The 20831-nt window shown below is 37.9% G+C and overlaps 1 protein-coding gene across 2 annotated transcripts in view; it reads right to left on the reverse strand.

Moving 5' to 3' along the window:
* Positions 1 to 7135: 7135 nt before the first annotated feature.
* Positions 7136 to 20831, reverse strand: part of LOC127573148 (carbohydrate sulfotransferase 12-like) — a 31867-nt gene continuing 18171 nt past the window's right edge. For both annotated transcript variants that reach the window (XM_052021094.1, XM_052021096.1), the window contains exon 2: positions 7136 to 14166. In XM_052021094.1, coding sequence (XP_051877054.1) covers positions 12796 to 14079 — 1284 coding nt within the window. In that variant the 5' untranslated portion in view covers positions 14080 to 14166 and the 3' untranslated portion in view covers positions 7136 to 12795. The remainder of the gene's footprint in view (positions 14167 to 20831) is intronic.

Below are 20831 nucleotides of genomic sequence, written 5' to 3' on the forward strand. Positions count from 1 at the left end.
CTCAGTTCCTCAAGTCCAGCTAACATCCTTGTGAATCTTTTCTGCACTCTTCCCAGTTTAATAATTTCTTTCCTACAGCAGGGTGACCAAACTGAACAATACACCAAAGTGCAGCCTCACCAGGGTCCTGTAGAACCACACCATAACTTCCCAACTTTTATACTCAATGCCCTGACTTATGAAGGCCAGCGTGCCAAATGCCTGTCTGCCGCCCTGTCTACCTGTGATTCCAGTTTCAGTGAACCACGTGCTCCAAGGTCCCTCTGTTCTACATCACTCCCCAGGGCCCTGCCATTCACTGTGAAAGTCCTACCTGGATTTGACTTCCCAAAATGCAACACCTCACACTTATCTGAATTAAACTCCATTTGCCATTCCTTGGCCCACTTACTCAGCTGATCAAGATCCCCCTGTAATTTTTGATAATCTTCTTCATTATTCACTATACTACCTATTTTAGTGTCATCTGCAAACTTACTAACCATGCCTTGTATATTCTTATGCAAATTGTTGATATAGATGACAAACAACAATGGGCCCAGCACTGACCCCCGAGGCACACCACTAGTCACTGGCCTCCAGTCCGAGAAACAACCTTCTACCATCACCCTCTGCTTCTACCATCAAGCCAACTGTGTATCCAATTAGCCAGTTCTCTCTGATTTCCATGTGATTTAACTTTCCAGAGCAGCCTTTCACGTGGAACCTTATCAAAGGCCTTACTGAAGTCCACGTAAACCATGTCTACCACCCTGCCCTCATCAACTTCCTTGGTCACATCATCAAAAAACTCAATCAAGTTTGTAAGACATGATCTCCCACGTACAAAGCTATGCTGACTACCCCTAATCAACCCATCTTTCCAGATGTACATGTATCTTATCCCTCAGAATCCTGTCCAGTAACTTACCTACCACAGACATTAGACTTGCTGGCCTATAATTCCCAGGTTTTCCTTTGCTGCCCTTTTTAAATAAAGGCACAATATTTGCTACCCTCCAGTCTACCTGCACCTTACCCATGACTAACGATGATGCAAATATCTCAGCCAGAACTCCCGCAATTTCTTCTCCAGCATCCCACATTGTTCTTGGATATACATGGTCAGGCCCTGGAGATTTGTCTACCTTCACACCTTTTAACACATCCAGCACCTCCTCTACTGAAATGCAGACCATCCCCAAGACCTCCCCATTTACTTTTCCTAGTTCCGAAGACTTGGGTAGATGAGCTTAAAGCGCAGTTAGAAATTAGCAGGTACGACATTGTTGGCATCACAGAGTCATGGCCAAAAGAAGATCACAGATAAGAGCTAAACATCCAAGGATACACGTCCTATCAAAAAGACAGGCAGGTGGGTAGAGGGGGTGGGGTGGCTCTGTTGGTAAAAAAAATGCAATTAAATCCTCAGCAGGAAGTGACAATAGGATCAGAAGATGTAGAATCCTTGTGGGTAGAGTACCTCCAGGAGACCAGTCCCACCCCCTTGCCGATCTAGTTTAAACCCACACTTGTAGCACTAACAATTCTGCTTGCGGCTCCCCCTCCAGTTGGATCCTCCTCCAGTTCAGGTGTAACCCATCCCTCTTGTACAGGTCAACACTGTCCTAGAAGAGATCCCAATGGACCAAAAAACTGAATTCCTACCTCCTACACCAATTTTTCAGCTACATATTCAGTTGCCATATCCTCCTATTCCTACCCTCACTAGCACGTGGCACTGGAAGTAATCCAGAGATTACCATCCTTGAGGTCCTGCCTTTTAACTTCTTCCCTAGCTCCCTATATTCATTCAAAAGGACCTCATCTCTTTCTCTATGTCATTTATGCCAACGTGCACAATGACTTCTGGCTGCTCAACCTCCCCCTTGGAAATGTTCTGCGGCCGCTCCATGACATCCTGGAGTCTGGCACCAGGGAGGCAATACACCATTCTGGAGTCCCTTTTGTGGCCACAGAATCTTCTGTCCGCCTCCACCCCACCCCAACTATCGAGTCCCCTATCACAAGAGTCCTGTCTGCCTTCACCCTTCCCCGCTGAGCTAGTCCTGATGCCACAGACCTGGCTTAACGCTGCCTTCTCCTGAATGGTCATTTCCCCCCTCCCCCACCCTGTTGTGAAACAGGTTTGAGGTCTCAGAGGCAAGGACTCTGAACACAGTCTTAGAGATAAATGATTTATTTACAAAAGACAAATGTGGGGGAAGGGTAATGGGAATAACACACACGCGCACCGTTTATAGCGAGCATGGGAAAATCGCAACAGGGGTAAAATACACACACACAACGAACTAGGTACAGACAATCAAGGAGAAACAATGCGATACCCGCCACCCCTTGACTCAGTGCAGGCACGGCTCTATGCTACCAGGGATACTAACTAAAATGCTCCCAACCCTTAAACAATGCACACCTCACCAATGATTTCTTCAGCGCCATTTCACAGTGCTCAGCCTGGAGTGAAGCAGAGTGAATCCCTTGGAGACAAAGAGGCCGAGCCGAGCACATGTGGCACTGTTTATAGTGCTGGAGGGCTGGGGGTTCCAGCCCAGGTAATTTAAAAAGGCCAATGGCTAGATGTGCACTGATGGGTGGGGCAGGGGCCAAACCGATTGGCAGTGGTGCCTTCCAACCAGGTAGGGTCAGTGTTGTCACATGACAGCCACGATCCTCCACAATACACACCCCAACAGTATACTTGAATGTATACCTGGTAGGTAGTTGACAAAAATAGAACCAGGAAACTTAAGGAAGAAAACGTTAAGTTTTAAGTAACCAAAAATATATAAAGGTGTTAATAAATTCAATCTCTGCAACTATTTTCCTTGATTATTATTTTTAATAGCTTCCCCAGAGCTGAGGTTAAACTCACTAATCTAGAATTGTCAGACCTGCTCTTTACAGATTCAGCTTCATTGTGAGATAGTTACAAAGGGAAAAAGATCAGAGTGAAAGTTACTTCCAAGAAGTCCTCTCATCCAATATTTAGCTAAAAGTCGATGCGGACCCAAGTCTGAGGTCAGGCTGCTCATCTCGCTTCTGAGCTGTGGTCAGTGCCTAGCCAGAGAGATGAAGATCAAAGGGAGGGGTGGCAGAGATGTCAAAAAAAAAAACAAAAACAGATATATACTTCTGGAAAACAAATTCCTTGCCTATTTGAATTAGGCTGTAACAAATTATTCTGAGCACACAGTCAGTCAACCTAGTCTCTGGCATTTGGCATTGCTCTGACGGAAAGGTCAGAGCCTTCAGGGTAAACGTTTGATTTTCACCACTTCACTGTGGGAAAAATATGACATTTACCTAAAGCTTCTCAACAACTCAACATATGGATCAATGTGATCACACAATGAAACACTAATAGACTCGGCCATGATTCATGTTCATATTTAATAATGTTACTCAGAGTAAGGCACTCCAACCAATGATTTTGAGAATTTATTAATTCTACATTTTTTATTGCCCCTTTAATATATAAAAGCCAAGAAAATAATATTGATCTCGGGTCAAATGATATCACAGCATAATCGTCTAACTTATGAAGTAACTGAACTGTTTCATTTCATATCTACAGTGTTAAAACATTTCTTAACCTCCAATGGGTTCTAAACTTTTCATGGCAATCAGGTTTTAATTTTTTTTCATATTAATCACTTTTCAAATTTAAACTACATTTGCTCATGTTAATTCCTATTACTTTTCTCTATCTGCATCATCAAAATGCATTTTAAGTCTAATTAATCCATTTTGCAGTGGTACAAAGTGTAAAACTTACCTTCCTCAATAACTAGCATTTAAAGTTTTCACAATAAAGTAAATAATTTCATATATTTACATGAAACATATTTCAGTTTCAATATGTTGAATATGTCTTATCCCCTCATTAAAGCCATTTATACTTATTTAACATAGTAATTGTTCTTGCTTGAACATCTGAGGATTTCAGAGAGGATCTCCTCATCCTCGATGGTAGATAAAGGTTGTACACTCCAATTCCATTCTCCCATATTAAGAGCAGTTTACTAGTGTGCAGAACTTAATTTAGAAATTATAGTAACAGATATTGCTGAGGTAACAATGTTTATTAATAGACAGGACCCATTTAGCACATTGGTTGCTTTATGATCTTGGTTCCTTAAATTGGTCAACCACATCAGATCTAGAACATTAGTAAAGTAGTTCCTCGGTGCAGCATCCTAAGCACATCTGCAATGTCAACGATTTCCCCTTCCCATCCAGAAGCGGATGTCAGGATATTTGCAAATTGCATAGTGTTCAGCTCCAGTCCTAACTCTTCAATTTATTCCTGAATGCATTAAGACTTGCTCATTATGTGGGGAAAAATATTACCTATCACTCCAAGCCAACAAGAGAAAATCTAATATCTTCTCTTGGAATTCAATGACCATCACGAAATCCTCTACTATCAAACATCACCACTGACTCAAAACTTAACTGCACCAGCCACATGAACACTGTGGCTACAAGAGCAGGGTTCAGAGGCTGAGAATGCTGCAAACTCCCATCTCTTTCACTTCCTACAAGCTTTAGTGGTGGAGTACTCCCCATTTGACTGGACACACACAGCTCATTGCAGCCTAGTTGATTTGTATTGTACCAGCTACAAGTTGTACAACAGCAAACTACCAGGGTTACCAGCCCGTCTCAAAACCAAAGTTTCCCTTTACACTACACATCATACATGTGCAATGTGGAAACAATTTACCAAAATACTATCAATGCTTTATTGTGTTGGAGCAAAATCTTCAGACTCCTTACATGAAACTGTGCAACTCTTCATATGGACAGTAATTGTTCAAATGGTGGCTAATCATTTACCCAGAGGTGGCTGGGGATGGGCAATATTCACCAAGACATTCTACCAACACTCAAGGTCACAAATTTTCAAAATGTCTACCTTTAATATGCAAAGATCTGAAACTCAGTCCTAACCCAGCTCAACAGATTGAGTGATTGTGTGGAGGGGGAAAGAGGAGATGTTGGTAAAATTCCAAATTTCCCACATTTTGTGTGTGTGTGAGAGCGCAAGATGTTCTTTGCCTCACCTTCCAATTTTAAGGTTATTCGCCATTGTTTTGGATTCCCTAGCACAGGAAAAAATCTATGCTGTCAATGGTTAATTACCTTAGCACCACAATTAAATGATCTTTCCAGGAGCAGAGCCTTATTTACACAATCTATTCTTATAATTTGACTTTATGTCCCTGGTACATTTCTAATGAATCTGCAGAATGAGTGCTGTTCTTTCTATGATTCTAATCATATTTTCTATAACTTCAGCCTAACTACAATCCCTTTATATTCCAGACCTCTAGAAATAAAACTCAACATTTCCTGTCTTTTAATGATTTTGGTACTCCTGATTTTCAGCTTCTCAGCATTTAGAAAATATTTAAATCTGTCTTTCTCAGATCCAAAGTTGATAATCTCACATACGAACTTCATCAAGTAACTTTAGCAACTTTCAGCTCCCACTTTCGCTTTTAAAATGCCAGCTAACGACATTATCAGGAAATTTCAATAAATAGGCTCCCTCCTCTTGAAGTAATTAACATCTATAGTGAAAAACTGTTCTCCTGGGGGTAGTGGGGATTGCAAGTAATCATTACTTACAATCTACCAAATAGAATAAATTCTCATTATTACCTCTGCCTCTTAACTACTGACCAATTCCTTACTCCTGTAAGAGGCTGGCTCCAATTCTAGATGCCCTTTTTGCTGCAAAAATCAAATACCAAAATTGCTATTGTAGAGCTTCTGTAAGAAAATAGATTTCAGAAAAAAAGATTTCTTCAGAAAAAAATAGATTCGTTTCCTTTTCTAATACTCTAACATTTTAAAATAAAATCAAATAGTCTTAAGGCAGAATCAGGGCTTATGCTTATGTCATGATCTTTTTTGGAATGGTTGATGAACATTTGTTTAAATATTCTTTCAACAGTAGGAAGTGTACTTTGCGTATTACTTTAATGCATGCTCTTAAGTTGCACATTTGAATTCCTCACATTAACCTGTATAAATTGAAGCTGTAGCTCAGTCGATTCTTAAGCTGTTAGAGAATATTTTAAGAAACTAAAGCTGGGATTTACATTCATATTAATCACACTTGTACATCTATCAACCCATCTCTTACTGACTCCATTCACTCAGTGATCATAGTAAAAACAAATTTTAAAATAGCTATGACCGCTTACAAATCTGTGTTTGGTCTTGCCCTCTAACTCCAACCAAATCCCAATTCCCCCATGGCTTCCTTTGTATCCCACCTATTGTCACAATTATTAGCATTTTTTTCTGCCACATCAGCCTCTCTCTCTCCCTCTACTACCACCCCCACCCTTAAAACCTCAAAGTTATTAAAGGGCAAAAGCTTGCTTTCAGGCATGTCTCCTATCAATACATGTTTTCCACTTTGCTTATGATTACTCAGATGTTTTCAGTATCTGAAGTACATCACTCAAACAGCTACATAAAACCTTTAAATAAATGGTTACACTAGTAGCATTAATCAATAATTGCAAAAATTAGAACTTGATGTTGTTTCTGAAAGGGGTTTCCTGCAGAAAGACTAGAAATCTCTTATCACAATTTGAGGTTTGTAGCTCAAATCTACCCCTTACCATAAAGCATTTTTTCTATTTAATCCTTTGGATGTGCTGCTAAACCAAAACCTTGCTTGCCTTCATTGTCATGGCAATATTCAAAAACTGAGGAATTTATCTGGTATGCTGGCCATTATCTTTCCTTTGACCAGTATCATCTGAACAGATCATTCCATACAATTAGCTGAGATGGTTAGAATTAGACGTGGGTATATTTAGTCTTTGAAAAATAGTGGATGTTTCAGCAAAATTGTTGTTGCCTACATATCAAAGACAGTTGCACAAATTTGTAGTGCATTTTTAATCAATACAATTGGTTCCAAGTATGTGAATAAGGATTTTCTTTACAAATTTTATGACATCAGATTATTTCTTTGTAGATAGTATAATTTAGTTTAGGAACAGAAGTTCTAGTTATGTTATTCTCTTTAAATCACATATCTGCAGCCTAGCAGGATGCAGCTGACAAATTCCATCCACACTGTAACTATTATACATAATTAAGCCTGAGGTATTTTATTGCACAATTTACTACAAGTGAAACAATAATAAACTTTACAGAAACATCTACACAACAGCATATATATTTCACTTTTTGCCCACTTTTATAGAAATGCAAAACCCAAAGAAAAGCAACAGCAGTTTTTGCTATCTTTGAAGTAAAAGCCAAAGAAACGAATAGTCAATACTTGATCTATTCTACTGAAGGTATAAAAATTTATAAATAGCAGTTTGAAAAAGTTACAGATTACATGTTTTTATTTTACATTTGCTCTAAAAGTTCCATTTGACATGTTCCCCATTAATGTGTGGTCATTCACCTAGATATGATCACCTTACTTTATAAATAACGTATGGAATGTTTTAAAGAAAACAACATTTAAAAAACATGCAATTTTATAACATGAACATTGTCATTATCAAAACATACTTAAAGCTTGAAAAAGTTCAATTTACACAAAGATCCAATACTTCCCTTTTTATTTTAGAAACATGTCTTTAAACACTGATGGAACTTCACATCAAATGGAGAAAAGATTCATGATTATACAAGTAACACATTGACCAGGCACCAGAAAAGTACCTTCTAATCTCCAAAGTGCACAAATTCTCAAACTTGTTTAATTTAAAAAAAAACATCTGGTCTCTGAATCAATTACAAAAATATGTTCACATATCAGATATCAGCACTTTAACAAGTATATGAAGTACAAAGTTACATTAATACCCAACATAAAAGTAAACTCATTTTTACTCTGGTTTATGGAAATGCCACAAGTACAATGACTTGGAGTGTGCAGAATGATTCATAGTTAGAGACTATTTATCACAATATTATGAAATATCTGGAAATTCTAAAAAAAACATTAAATTTAATTTTGGTTTTAAAATACTTCATTTTTCCAGGAAGTTAACGGTAATTCTATTTATTCTAATGCTGGAACATTTCTATGAACAGGTTGGAGCAATGATTAAAAGTATTATTTAATAATTAATGATTTGCCTTTACAGACCCTCAATCACATCCATAAATCTAAAGTTGCCTGCAAGCTTTACTTCTGAGATTGCGAGATATAGCCACACTGTAAAAATTAAAAATTAGGTGAAGTGACTCAATTGCATGGTCTAGACATGTATTTTATCACCAACTACCTGAACAATTTAAAAACCTTGTTAAAAAAGTGGATGTTTTAAAATCTTTAAATAGATAGGAGGAATTAAATAAATAGGAGGAAAACAAGTATGTTCAATTTAGCAACCCTACAAAAAAAAACAAAATTGTGGAAATTCAAAAAATAAAAAAAAAACGGGGAAAAAAGACAAGATCAGAGATGCAGACTACTAAATGATTTTACAATGATACAGCACAACACCATTCTGCCTGCCCCACTTTCTTGCTCTTTTGGGAAGGTTGCTATGGGTTTAGAGAGCGTAGCAGAGATTTACAATAAGGGATGAGAGATTTCGTTATATTGAAAAGCTGAGAATGTTCTCTTCAGAACAGATGGTTAATAGGAAAGTTGAAGGCATGTACAGATTTTCCAATAGTTTTCATAGATTGAACTTGGCCAATTTAGTTCACATTCTCTTTGCACATTCTTCTCATTATAATGAATCACTATAACTGTCCACATTAAATTTCATATCCCATATTTTGTACATTTCACCAGTCAACATCCTCTTAAAATATTACCACCTTCACTGTTCATTAGATTTCCAAGATGCATGACATCTATAAACTTTGAAATTAAATCCCAAAGTCATATACGAGTCAAAAATACCTAATACCAACCCTTGGAGATAGATCAATCTGTCTCTTAGCCAACGTCATAGTCTAACAGCTGCTATCCCTTTACTCCCATTGCCTTCAGTTATGCAAAGCCTGCTATGTAAAATTTTACTGTAAGCCTTCCTTGGAGTTTAGCTAAATGCAAAGATATCATTAAGATGCAAGGGGTAAAAGACAGAATGAAAAATGTTGGCTGCGCTTGCATACCACCTTGGCAAATAGTACATGTGCATTACATACACAGCAGTTGGAATTATAGGCAGGTGAATAGGTCAAGACATAGTGTAGTACTTTCAATATATGCAGCATATTTAATTGCATATCTGAAGCCCATCAACTAATTGAAAGTGTGAAGCATGAGTTTATTGGTGACATTGGAGTGGAGGCATTTTTAACTTCAAGAATACTTCAAGGGAAAAGTTGATTGCAGTTATGAAGCAATAGTTATATAAGCAGATGCCTGGGCTTACTTTCTGTATAAAGCATACCTTTCTTCCTCAGCAACCCCATCCCTCACATACAAAAGGTAATCTGTAAACATCCTCTTGTTTTATATATTTTCAATCTCAAGGGCCCATAGTTTAAGAACTCTTTTCTCAAAGCCAGAATTGTGCAGCAGACAATTTAAATGTATTGTAAGCTTAAAATGGTTGTGTATTCTGAAGTCAGTTTGTGCTTGTGTATGGAAAAAAATGGCAGCCCTCCTTTTCCATGGAGAGTCTGATGGATTGACAACATGTAGTAGTTACATCTGAAACTGCCATGTTTTGAAAAACATACATAATTTGCAGACTCTGGATACATGTGTATGACCCAGTTGACAATAGTGTGACCCAAGACAGAAGGTTTTGAATTCAAGTCCAGGTCTAGTCATTCAGCACAATAGCCTACATTGACACCCCAGTGCAGAACTGAGGGAATTGTACTGAACTTCTTTAGCAGTAGTGTGTTCCAGATGAGACAGTGAGCCAAAGGCCCATCTACAGTGGATTTTTAATGAAAATAAATGCCACAACACTATTCCAAAAAGAGCAGGGAGGTTGTGTCTGCTGTCCTGGCCAATACTTGCCCCTTACTCAACATTACTAAATATGATCAATTACATCAGTGTATGCAAGAACCGTGCACAAATTAGGTGCCATGCTTTCAGTACACCAATAGTAATTATTTCCAAATCACTCCGTTGCTCTATTGAAAGAACAAGGAAGGTGGTATTATAAGTGCAAATGTACATTCCAATCTAGTTTACTGCATTTGGTGTTCACTATTTGGTGCCCTCTACATTGGAGAAACCCAATGCAGATTGGGTGATCACTTTGCACAGCACCTGCATTCAGTCCGCAATAGTGACCCTGAGCTTCTGGTTACCTGCCATTTAATTCACCATCCCACTCTGACCTTTCTGTTTGTGGCTTTATGCATTGTTACAAGGCTCAAAGCAAGCTTGAGGATTAACACCTCATTTTCATCTAGGCATATTGCAGCCTCTGAACTTAATATAGAATTCTCCAACTTTAGGTAAATTACCCTTCCTTTCTGTTTGAGAACTGGCCATTTCTATCTGTCATCATTGTGGCCATTTTGTTTTTGATTCATATAGCTTGGTCTGCTGGCATATCCCACAGCCTCACTATTAACTATTTGTTACACAAAGCAGCATAATGTATTTGCTACTTTAACTGCCCCCATCAATCCATTTGGCCTCACCCTTCCAGAGATGCTCCCTTTGTTCTACCCATCCTCTCCCACCTTCTCTGCCATTGAAAACTACCTTGTACTTCTCCTTCCCCACTTCTGAGTGTTCCAAACCTGAAACATGCTGTCTAACTTGCTGAATGTTTCCAACATTTTCTATTTTTAATCCATACTAATAAATTGCCTCCATGAGCTCTTAAAGTGATCTTCTGTCACAACTTGCCAAATGCTTTTTGGAAATTTAAATATTTTAAATCTACTCTTTCCACTATATCAACTTTGGTTGATACTTCCTCAAAGAACTTTGATAACTGTCATACATGATTTCCCCTTTATGAAGCTATGCCAAATCAGCTCATTTAGATTAATGACTTGCCAAATGTTCTGTTGTTACCACTTTAATGAATAATTTTAGCATTTTTCCTATAATACATGTTAGGCTAATTGATCTTTAACCATATTTTGCCTATCATCCTTATTGAGTAAGGGCATCATATTGGTAGTTTTCCATTCCTCTGGTATTTCTTTGGAATATAAGGTTTTTTGGAAGATTAAAACCATAGCACTTCTTTTAGGATCCTAGGATGCAAATGACCAGGTCCAGAGGGCTTACCCTTTTAACCCAATAGTTTGTCTAATATCAATTCTCTAGTAATTGTGATGGTATTTAATTCCTCCCCTAGTATTACAAGTAGTATATCCTGCCATAAAGACTGAGACAAAGTATCCATTTAGCTCCTCTGCCATTTCCTTATTCCCTATTATAATTTTCCCAGCCTTAGTCTTTAAAAGGCCTCTGTTCACTTTGAACTCTTTTTTTCCCTCCCTTTTTAAATACTTAAGTTTCCCTTGATAACCTTCTGTATATTCTCCAGCCTAATTCATAAGACCAGCCATTCTCTGCTAAAATCATGGTTGTCATTATATAATTAATAGGAATGGAACAGAGCTCCAAATTAACAGGATTTCCAAGGCTAAAACTATCCTTGCTTAAGACAGCTTCCAAATTAGGAAGAACAAAACTGTAGTACACAAAATAATTTTCTAATTTTTATTCCCATAATAACTATCTTTTAAACTATACAAACAACTTGACTGTGCGAAAAAAAATCCTTACCTGATCATCGTCACTTCTGTAATTGTCAATCTATTGCTTTGTCCCATAAATGAATAATTTCCATTAGTCAATATTTTGACACTTTTCTATGACCTTATTGACTAGGGTCAGTAGCTCAACTTACTTAAATGTGACACCATCTGAAGTGTGTGCAAAATATATTTACTACAGTGGGATAATACAAGGCACATAACTTTGATTTAATTATTTCCCTAGTACAATGGCTACAAATAGCATTGTTTGAACCCCTTATGTTTAGTAGAACTTAAATAATTGCCTATAAGTAGGGTTAAATTTAGAATTAACCCAATATTGCACTGTATGCTCTGAAGGATCTCAATTTTACCCATAAGAGATCACCGTGTATTTGTTGTAGCAACTACATTAAGGACATGAAAAGATGGGCAGTATTAGACCTCATTTTAAGAGTAACACAGGGAAGGGTCAAAGAGTATTATACGGGACATCAGAAAAGGAGCAGGTACAAAAGCAAGTTAACCAAATGAGTTGGTGATCCCAACCCTTGATTTTCTAAGTTTCTATATTGTAGGAGGAAATTTAAAAAATAAAATCAAAATCACAACAATAAGCAGACATTGATAAAGCTGACACTGTTCTCCCAGTATTTTCCTGATGATGATTCTAACAACCCAAATCCAAAGAGCACTAGAAAGATTCCTTCAGATTTTTCATCAATTGCTAGGGAGTCATTAACATCAAACAGCTCAAAACAGTAAGGATCCTACTGTTACGGCAAGGATCATGTTAAATACCAATTGTTTTCATTCCACCATATGGCAGTTTAGCAGATACAGAATACAAAATCCAGGATTATGAGACTGATTTTATGACTATCCTTTGATGAGGACAGCTGTCAAATATAATATTTGTTATGGTTGGAGATTATGAGGCCAGGGGAGAAATGTTATATGTCACAATCAATATGCTATGATAGCAGAACAATCACTAAAATTTCAACTTGTTTTTAGCAAGAGGAGGTCAATCAAGGAGTTATATGAGGCATTAATTGGATACTTATTTACTTTAAGGCAATTAGTGCATCATTGAGATCAGTCAAGTAATAAATGTGTTGGTTCCGGATAACCAAAGATAACAAAGTCAGGCTTGTAAATTTCATACAGCTTTCTCCTCCAAGCCACTGGAATTTTTGCAAACCAGTCATGTTCCCAACTGGCAAGTGTCTGATTCCGTGAACTGGATGGAAACTGAACAAGCTTTTCAACCTTCAGCAATTTAAGTAAGTAACTGGCATCCTCATCCAAACTCTCTAATTTTCCAATAAAATCATAATTTATTTGACATGGGTGACACAGTCTATATACCTGTCGCCAGTGTTCATTAAAAGGCATCTCCTTCTCAGTCTGAGGATCCAACAAATATTGAATGAAGTTAATAAAGGTGGGCTTGATTCCTGCAGAGAAAGCTTCATTGACAGTTTGTGGCAGGTTGGAATAATTAGCATACAGTTGGAGCATTTGCTTTGCAAATTGTCTGTAAAAATCATCATTCTGAACAGCAAACTTGCTGCGAAATGCAGAAATCAGTCTTACAAAAGGATCACGCACAAAGAGAAACTTGGTGTACTTTTTCAGTCTGATCTTCATCAACTGTTTTGAGAATTTTCCATAGCGTTTCCAAAAATGGCTAAAGGTGGAATGGCTGGTGGAGCGGTGTACAAAGTTCCTGGGGATTTCAAGTGGGTCATGATATGGAATGCCTTGCTTTAAAAGACTTTGACTTAATAGAATCATGATCCGTTTCCAATTAGTGCAGGCTACTTTTGGTACATAACAGTAAATAATCCCATGCCGGTCATCCACAATTAGATGGTCCAATTCTCCATTTGGAATATCTTCAAAATTCCTATTTTTTCCTGAGAACATAATACTGGAGTCTGTACAAGCATCTTCAATTTTTTGCTTCCTCTCATCCTGTATCTGTTGCATTTCACTGCTGGTTTTCCCAGAATTGATTCCCAACTCAAAGCTTTTGACCTTTTCCTCAAGTTTAGGCTGAGATATTTCATTGAAGGCTTGTTTCATTTTGGGGGAGCTTTCTTCCCCTTTTATATTTTCCAAATATGTTAATTCCAGATCATCCTGAATAATAGTAGCCTCGGAACTAGTTATTCTCTCTCCTGCTGTCTTTTTGGAGTTTGAATGGTCATGGTTTTGGTTTTTCATGGCTGGAAGATGCGTGGCCTGAATTCGCATGAAAGCAGTGCGCAAATAGAAATGAGCTGTTCCAACATCATCCCAATAAAATATGATTAACAGAATCACAAACACACAGACCATAATGCCACAGAATTGGAAGCTCCGAGATTTACTCATTTTGAGGGAATGCAATCTGCCCTGGCTTGGTCACCAGGCCTTTGGCAGATGTTTATCAGTGAAAGATCATCTCAAAACAACTGCATCCTGAAACAAAAAAAGTGAAAAGATTCAGAGTCATTCATTAGCAATTTAACATATACAGATTCATTGCAAGAAAACCAATGGCATTATTTTACAAATCAATTATGAACAAACTTTGTGCTCTAATTCTGCCTTACAGTTAAAAATCAAAAGTGATTAAAATGGAATGCAATCAACCCTTAGGGAAGAGGCAAGGCAGTACATGGAAACAACCAGTACAACTGTACATCTGCCTGCTATAATGCTGACAAAATTTCACTGAAGCAGTTTGATAATATGAACTTAATTTTAAATAGCTGTGGGAAGAGACTTTATGACTGGTGCCAGTGAAAATGCTCACAATGTTCTTGTGCTGTTGTAAAATTCTAACAAGATCATATGTACCTTTGGGATAAAACCTGCCTTTTTTTTTTGTTTACACAGTTAGGAATATGTGCCTCCACTTCCACACTACAGTTGACTTATAATTGTGTTCTGAAGAATTTCAGCAAGCCATGCTGTTGCATCAAAGTGGTGAGACAGTGTAATATTTTTTTGAAAAGGCATGCAGTGGTTTCAAAAGTTGTTAGAGAAAAGGAACGTGACAAAAATAAAGGTAGTAATGACAGCTTTATGATGGAGAGCTCAGAACTCTTAAGGCCAAGGGAGTATGGAGATGTGCCAGCTTTAATGCAGACATGATTGACGGATGTTAATTAAGCAAAGTAATCAGCTGTGATGAAGAGTTTCCCATGGAAGAGATTAGAAATATTTCACAGTGAAGCAAATTCAATGACGAAGGCCACGATGGAGAAGCAAATGAGGGTAAGGACGATTTTGACAGGGACAAGAAATCAACCATCATGTTAATATTATTCAGGAAAGGCAGTTGCTCATGGGTCAGACTTCCCACTCAACTTCTGTGACTTTACTAAAAGAGAAAAATGAATGTGAATGATTGCTTATGTTAGTATGCAAATGATTAAATTTGAACAGTTGAACCAGAATTTTGTATTTGTGGACTAACTATTCTGAAATTTTCCACCTACTAAAATGGATTATAGGACAATTTTTGGCTGAAGTGTCCAGCTGTAGAAAATCCTGCCTCTAACCAAGCAAAACATCATCTTCAAATGTATATGCAAATGCAATTTTAACATTTTAATCTGTACTTTTCTGACATTTAATAAGCCAAGTAATCAGATTCTACATCTTCTACCTTTTGATACAATTTATTTTTAATTTTTTTTTAAACATTACTTTCCACTCTTTGGTTTATTGTCTTTGTTTTCACCAGTCCTATACTTTAAAATTTCATTTGATTTATAGGTCAAGATGAGAAACAGAATACTAACTTCTCCAAAACCACCTCTACTCAAACTCAAGTTCTCCAATGCCTTGAATAAAAAATGAAAATGCTAGAAATGTTGAATTCAATCCCATGTGTGGAGTTCTTCTGATAAAATGTCATCCATCTAAAACCTTAACTCCAACGATCTCCATAGAAAACGTGATGCACTTCCAACATTTGTTTCTAATTTACATTCCTGGTCAATTTTCCCCAATCCTTCCCTACCTCAGCATGGAATACTTAAAATTGCCTACTTAAGACTGTTTTGGCCAACATCTACTGTCACATTCCAAAGTTCCCCAATTGTTGCCAAACTGCGCCCTTGGAAAGCGCACCAAGATCAGTGTTCAATTTTGTCCAACTTGCGCTACCTTTTTCGGCAGTCTTCAGATCCCCATCTCTACATGCACAACACTTGTCCTGCACCAAACTACATTTCAAAGGCTTTTCTTGATGCCTTTTTTTTTGGGAAGATTTGTACATTTATGCCTTGTCACTCCCTCGCCACACACCACATCCAACCACTCCACCACCACCACCCACCGCCCCCCTCCCCCCCCAACCCAAAAAAATAGAAAATCCTTCTGCTTGGCTATTTCTCTCCTTACATTAAGTTTACTACAAAATCAATTTTCACAAATTTTCAACAGAACCACCTTCTAACCTTCCCAATCCCCCTTTTTCTATTCAATTGTACATTGAAGCATAGATTCAGCACAAAGACAAACCCTTCAGCACACCAAATCCAGGCCAACCAATAAGCATCCATTTATAACAATCCTACACTCAACCCATTTTTTATTCTTCCCTCATTCTCATGAGCTTCCCCAAAATTCTACTACTCACCTACCTACCAGGGCAATTTACAGTGGCCAATTAACCTACCAACCCGCACATCTTTGGGATGTGGGAGCAAACCAGAGCACTCAAAGGAAACCCACAATGTCACATGAAGAACATGCACACTCCATGCAGACAGAACCAGAGGTCAGGATTGAACCCCCAAGTGCCTCACACTAAGGCAGCAGTTCTACTAGCAACACCACTGTAATGTCTGTTTCTACCCTTTAAAGCACTGACTTGTTTCCCCATTATAAGAAAAAAAAACAAAGTACTAGTCAGGCATCATTCTGTGGAGAAAGAGACAAACAACATATTTTTAGGTCAATGACCCTTCTTCAGAACTGAGCAAAGTAAAAGAGATAGAAATTGCAGTGGAGGGAGGGAGAATTTTTCAAAACAGGTAGAGACAAAAAATTTAACAGCAACTGAAAATCAATATACTGTACATTTTGGAAGCCTGATGAAAGATCATTGATCTGAAACATTAACTCAGTTTCTTTCTCCATGGAATATTGCTGCCCAGTAGGCTATTTCCAGGACCTTATCAGATTACCAACAATCTTTCTAGATGCTTGTAAAATAATTCCGAGCAAACTTGTCACCAAACTCCGAGACCTAGGACTCAACACCTCCCTCTGTAAGTGGATCCTTGACTTTCTAACAGACCGCAATCAGTGAGGATAGGCAGCAATACCTCCAGCACGATTATTCTCAACACTGGTACCCTGCAAGGCTGCGTCCTCAGCCCTCTTACTCTACTCCCTATACACTCATGACTGTGTGGCCAGATTCTGCTCTGACTCCATCTACAAGTTTGCAGATCATACCACCGTTGTAGGCCGTATCTCAAACAGCAATGAGTCGGAGTACAGGAAGGAGATAGAGAGCTTAGTGGCATGGTGTCATGACAACAACCTTTCCCTCAATGTCAACAAAACTAAAGAGCTGGTCATTGACTTCAGGAATGGTGCTGAGGTCGAGAGGGTCGAGAGCTTCAAGTTCCTGGGAGTGAGCATCACCGACAGCCTGTCCTGGTCAAATCACGTAGGTGCCATGGCCAAGGAAGCTCACCAGCGCCTCTACTTCCTCAGGAGGCTAAAGAAATTTGGTTTGTCCCCTTTGACTCTCACCAACTTTTACCGATGCACCACAGAAAGCATCCTATCTGGATGTATCACGGCTTGGTATGGCAACTGTACTGCCCAGGACTGCAAGAAGCTGCAGAGTTGTGGACACTGCCCAGTGCATCACGGGCACCAGCCTCCCCTCCTTGGACTCTGTCTTTACCTCTCATTGTCTTGGTGTAGCTGCCAGCATAATCAAAGACGCCACCCACCCGGGCCATTCTCTCTTCTCTCCTCTTCCATCGGGTAGAAGATACAGGAGCCTGAGGGCACATACCACCAGACTTAAGGACAGCTTCTACTCCACTGTGATAAGACTATTGAACAGTTCCCTTATATAATGAGATGGACTATGACCTCACGATCTACCTTGTTGTGACCTTGCACCTTATTGCACTGCACTCTCTGTAGCTGTGACACTTTACTCTGTACTGTTATTGTTTTTACCTGTACTACATTAATGCACTCTGTACTAACTCAACGTAACTGCACTGTGTAATGAATTGACCTGTACAATTGGTTTGTAAGACAAGCTTTTCACTGTACCTCAGTACAGGTGACAATAATAAACAAATAAAACAATAACAAACCAATAATGAGAAGCACAGATGTACAAAGCGAAGAGATCAAAGGAACAAGGTCTTACAAATTGCTGCTACAAAGGCAGAAAAGCAGAGATTTCAATCCTGTTGTTTATTTAGAGTCGTACAGCATAGAAATAGGCCCTTTGGTCCACCGCATCCAATGCCAACTATCATGCCTACCTATACTAATCCCACTTGCCTGAAATAATTCCATTTGGTGAATGAACTGTACAGCTGCAGTTTGTTATTGCAAAGAGGGCATAACAAAATAGTAGCAAGTCATATGACCCCTGAATTCTTTACCAGTCAGTAAGATTTTGGATGTTCCTGTACCTCATCTACTTGTGCCTTGTCTCCAGATCCCCCAAATCCTCAAGTGCTCAAAATCTTTTGATAATCAGCCAATTTCAAAGACTTACAGGTTCGAGTGAAGGAGCATATTCAATCCTAAATAGCCAATTGCTTACTTGGAGGGTTTGGCTTCCTAGTTCTCCATTCTCCAGCTTCAGTAAACAGCTTCTCAGCTGCCTATTTCAATGTCAACTCTCTAAACTTCTAAATTTCTGTGAATACAGGCCAATTTTCCCTTTAATCTTTCTCCGTAGAATAAACGCTTAGGACAAAATCTTAGACTAGTATATCCTTTCTTATGCACATCGCCCAAAGCTGCATAAAGTACTCCAGGTGTGGTCTCTCCAAAGCCCAGCACAACTGCAATGAGACTCCCTACTTTTGTACTTCAACTCTTTTGCAATATTAAGACCAACATAATATTTAGCTTCCACACCATTTACCATATGTACATACTTTGTAATTCATGAACCAACACAATTCCTCTAAATATTCATGCTTGCTATTTCTCAAATTTAAAACTATAGTATTTTCCTACAGCTCATACCAAAGTGAATAACTTCCCATTTTCTCACATCATGTTCCTTCTGCAACCTTCTTGTACGCTTGCTTAGCCCATATATCTCTTTGCTGACTTTGCATTCTCCTCCTAACTCACTAAGTTACATTCAAGTTATATCAATTGTTAAAAATTCAAAATTAAAACATTTTGAACTCTTACCACAGATTAGTATGCAAGTGCAAAATTCCAGAAATCTTTCCCAGAACAAGTAATAGATGTTCCATAAAATAAAAAATCTTGATAGTATGTAATGGAAATAGAATTTCATGATAAGGATGCAGTTATGGCTGGAACTACAGGAATCTACATAGAAATTAAAACTAGATTATTGATATAGTAACTCAAATTCATATGAAGAATTTATTAAGCTGCGATTTGAACACAGATTTCAGCACACATATCCAAATTTTATTAAGTCTGCTGTCAGCAAACAATGACAAATTGGTCAAATTCTAAAGGAATTTTCTTAGCAACAAATACACCAACTTCAGTAAGCCAAATACTCCAACTCACATTTCTTCCATGGTCACAACCTAACTATACAATTAAAATAAGAAGGGGAATCTCTGGGTATTGCACCATTCTGCAAGATTTGTTGCAAAGTAATTTTTGACATTCACTTTTCTCTGTAATCGTTCTGATCTGTGACTGACTTGAATACTTCCAAAGTTTTTAAACTACAGGATGTGGGACAAGACAGTAAATAGGGCTTTATGGAGCTAACATGAATATAATTGCTAGGGGAAAACAAAAGGATGATTTGTCTTTAAAAGGCGGAAAGAATTTTTTAAAGAGGCAAAAAGAACTACCCTCTGCCTACTGAAAGAATTCAGTAGGCAGAAGGGTAGCATGGTTCATATTAGAAATCTTTAGCAAAAGGCCAACTTGGATACAATGGAGCAAATCACATCCTGTCCTATAAATTGCTAGGGGTCTTTGGATCCCTTGAAGATTTTCATACACAGTTAGAATTTGTTCTACCACTTTCAAAACACATGTTAAATTGCACAATGCAGAAGAACCATATTGTGTAATTTTCTAAATCTTTGTTATTAAATTCCTCCAGAAAAGACAGCAATTTGAACAGAATTTTTTTTTAAATATCTGAAAACTGGATATCAAGTCATCATAAATTTTTCAGATGAACTTTCTTTTAGATTTCAGCATTTTGGTCAGGAAAATAAAATACATCCAAATGACTGATTAGTTGCGCTCCACGTATGGCATTCCAGGAACGATTTATTCCAACAGCATAAATACAGGATAATTCATGAGAAAGTAATGAACAGTGGTCATCTTTCATGATACAAAATTTTCCATCTTTAGAATGCCAATATTTGCTGCTCTTTGGGAAAACATCCAGTTTTATTGCAAGTACCCTTCAAATAAAACCTGAAGTACAATTTAACCATTTCTCTATATAGCAATAGTTATAAATGGTTTGACATACAGAAGTGATTTAAAAAGAAAATCTGTCTTATTCAACGTCTCAGCAAATTTGTGCAAGTCATTCCAGTAGTCCACAATGCCAACATTCCATTTCTCTTAACCATTCTACACCATTGAATAAGTTAATGACAAGTAGAGAACACCAGTGTTTCTGAAATAAAATGTTCTTATTTAGAATTAACACATTATCAGCTGGATAAAGTAACAGATTCAGGTTGCACAAAGTACTAAAAAAAAGAGAACCTGATTCAAGATAATTTGTACAGGCGACCCCCATGCCATGGAGTAGTTGCATTCCTAGAAAACCATCTGTATTGCATTTTTCTGTAATGTGAACCTATTTTTCCCCACTGAATCCCATGTTAAAAGTGGAGATGCCTTCCTATGGGATGTTTTTCCTCTCATATTAAGCCAGTTTGGTGGCA

The sequence above is a fragment of the Pristis pectinata genome, chromosome 8, assembly GCF_009764475.1.
Source record: "Pristis pectinata isolate sPriPec2 chromosome 8, sPriPec2.1.pri, whole genome shotgun sequence".
NCBI lineage: Eukaryota > Metazoa > Chordata > Chondrichthyes > Rhinopristiformes > Pristidae > Pristis > Pristis pectinata.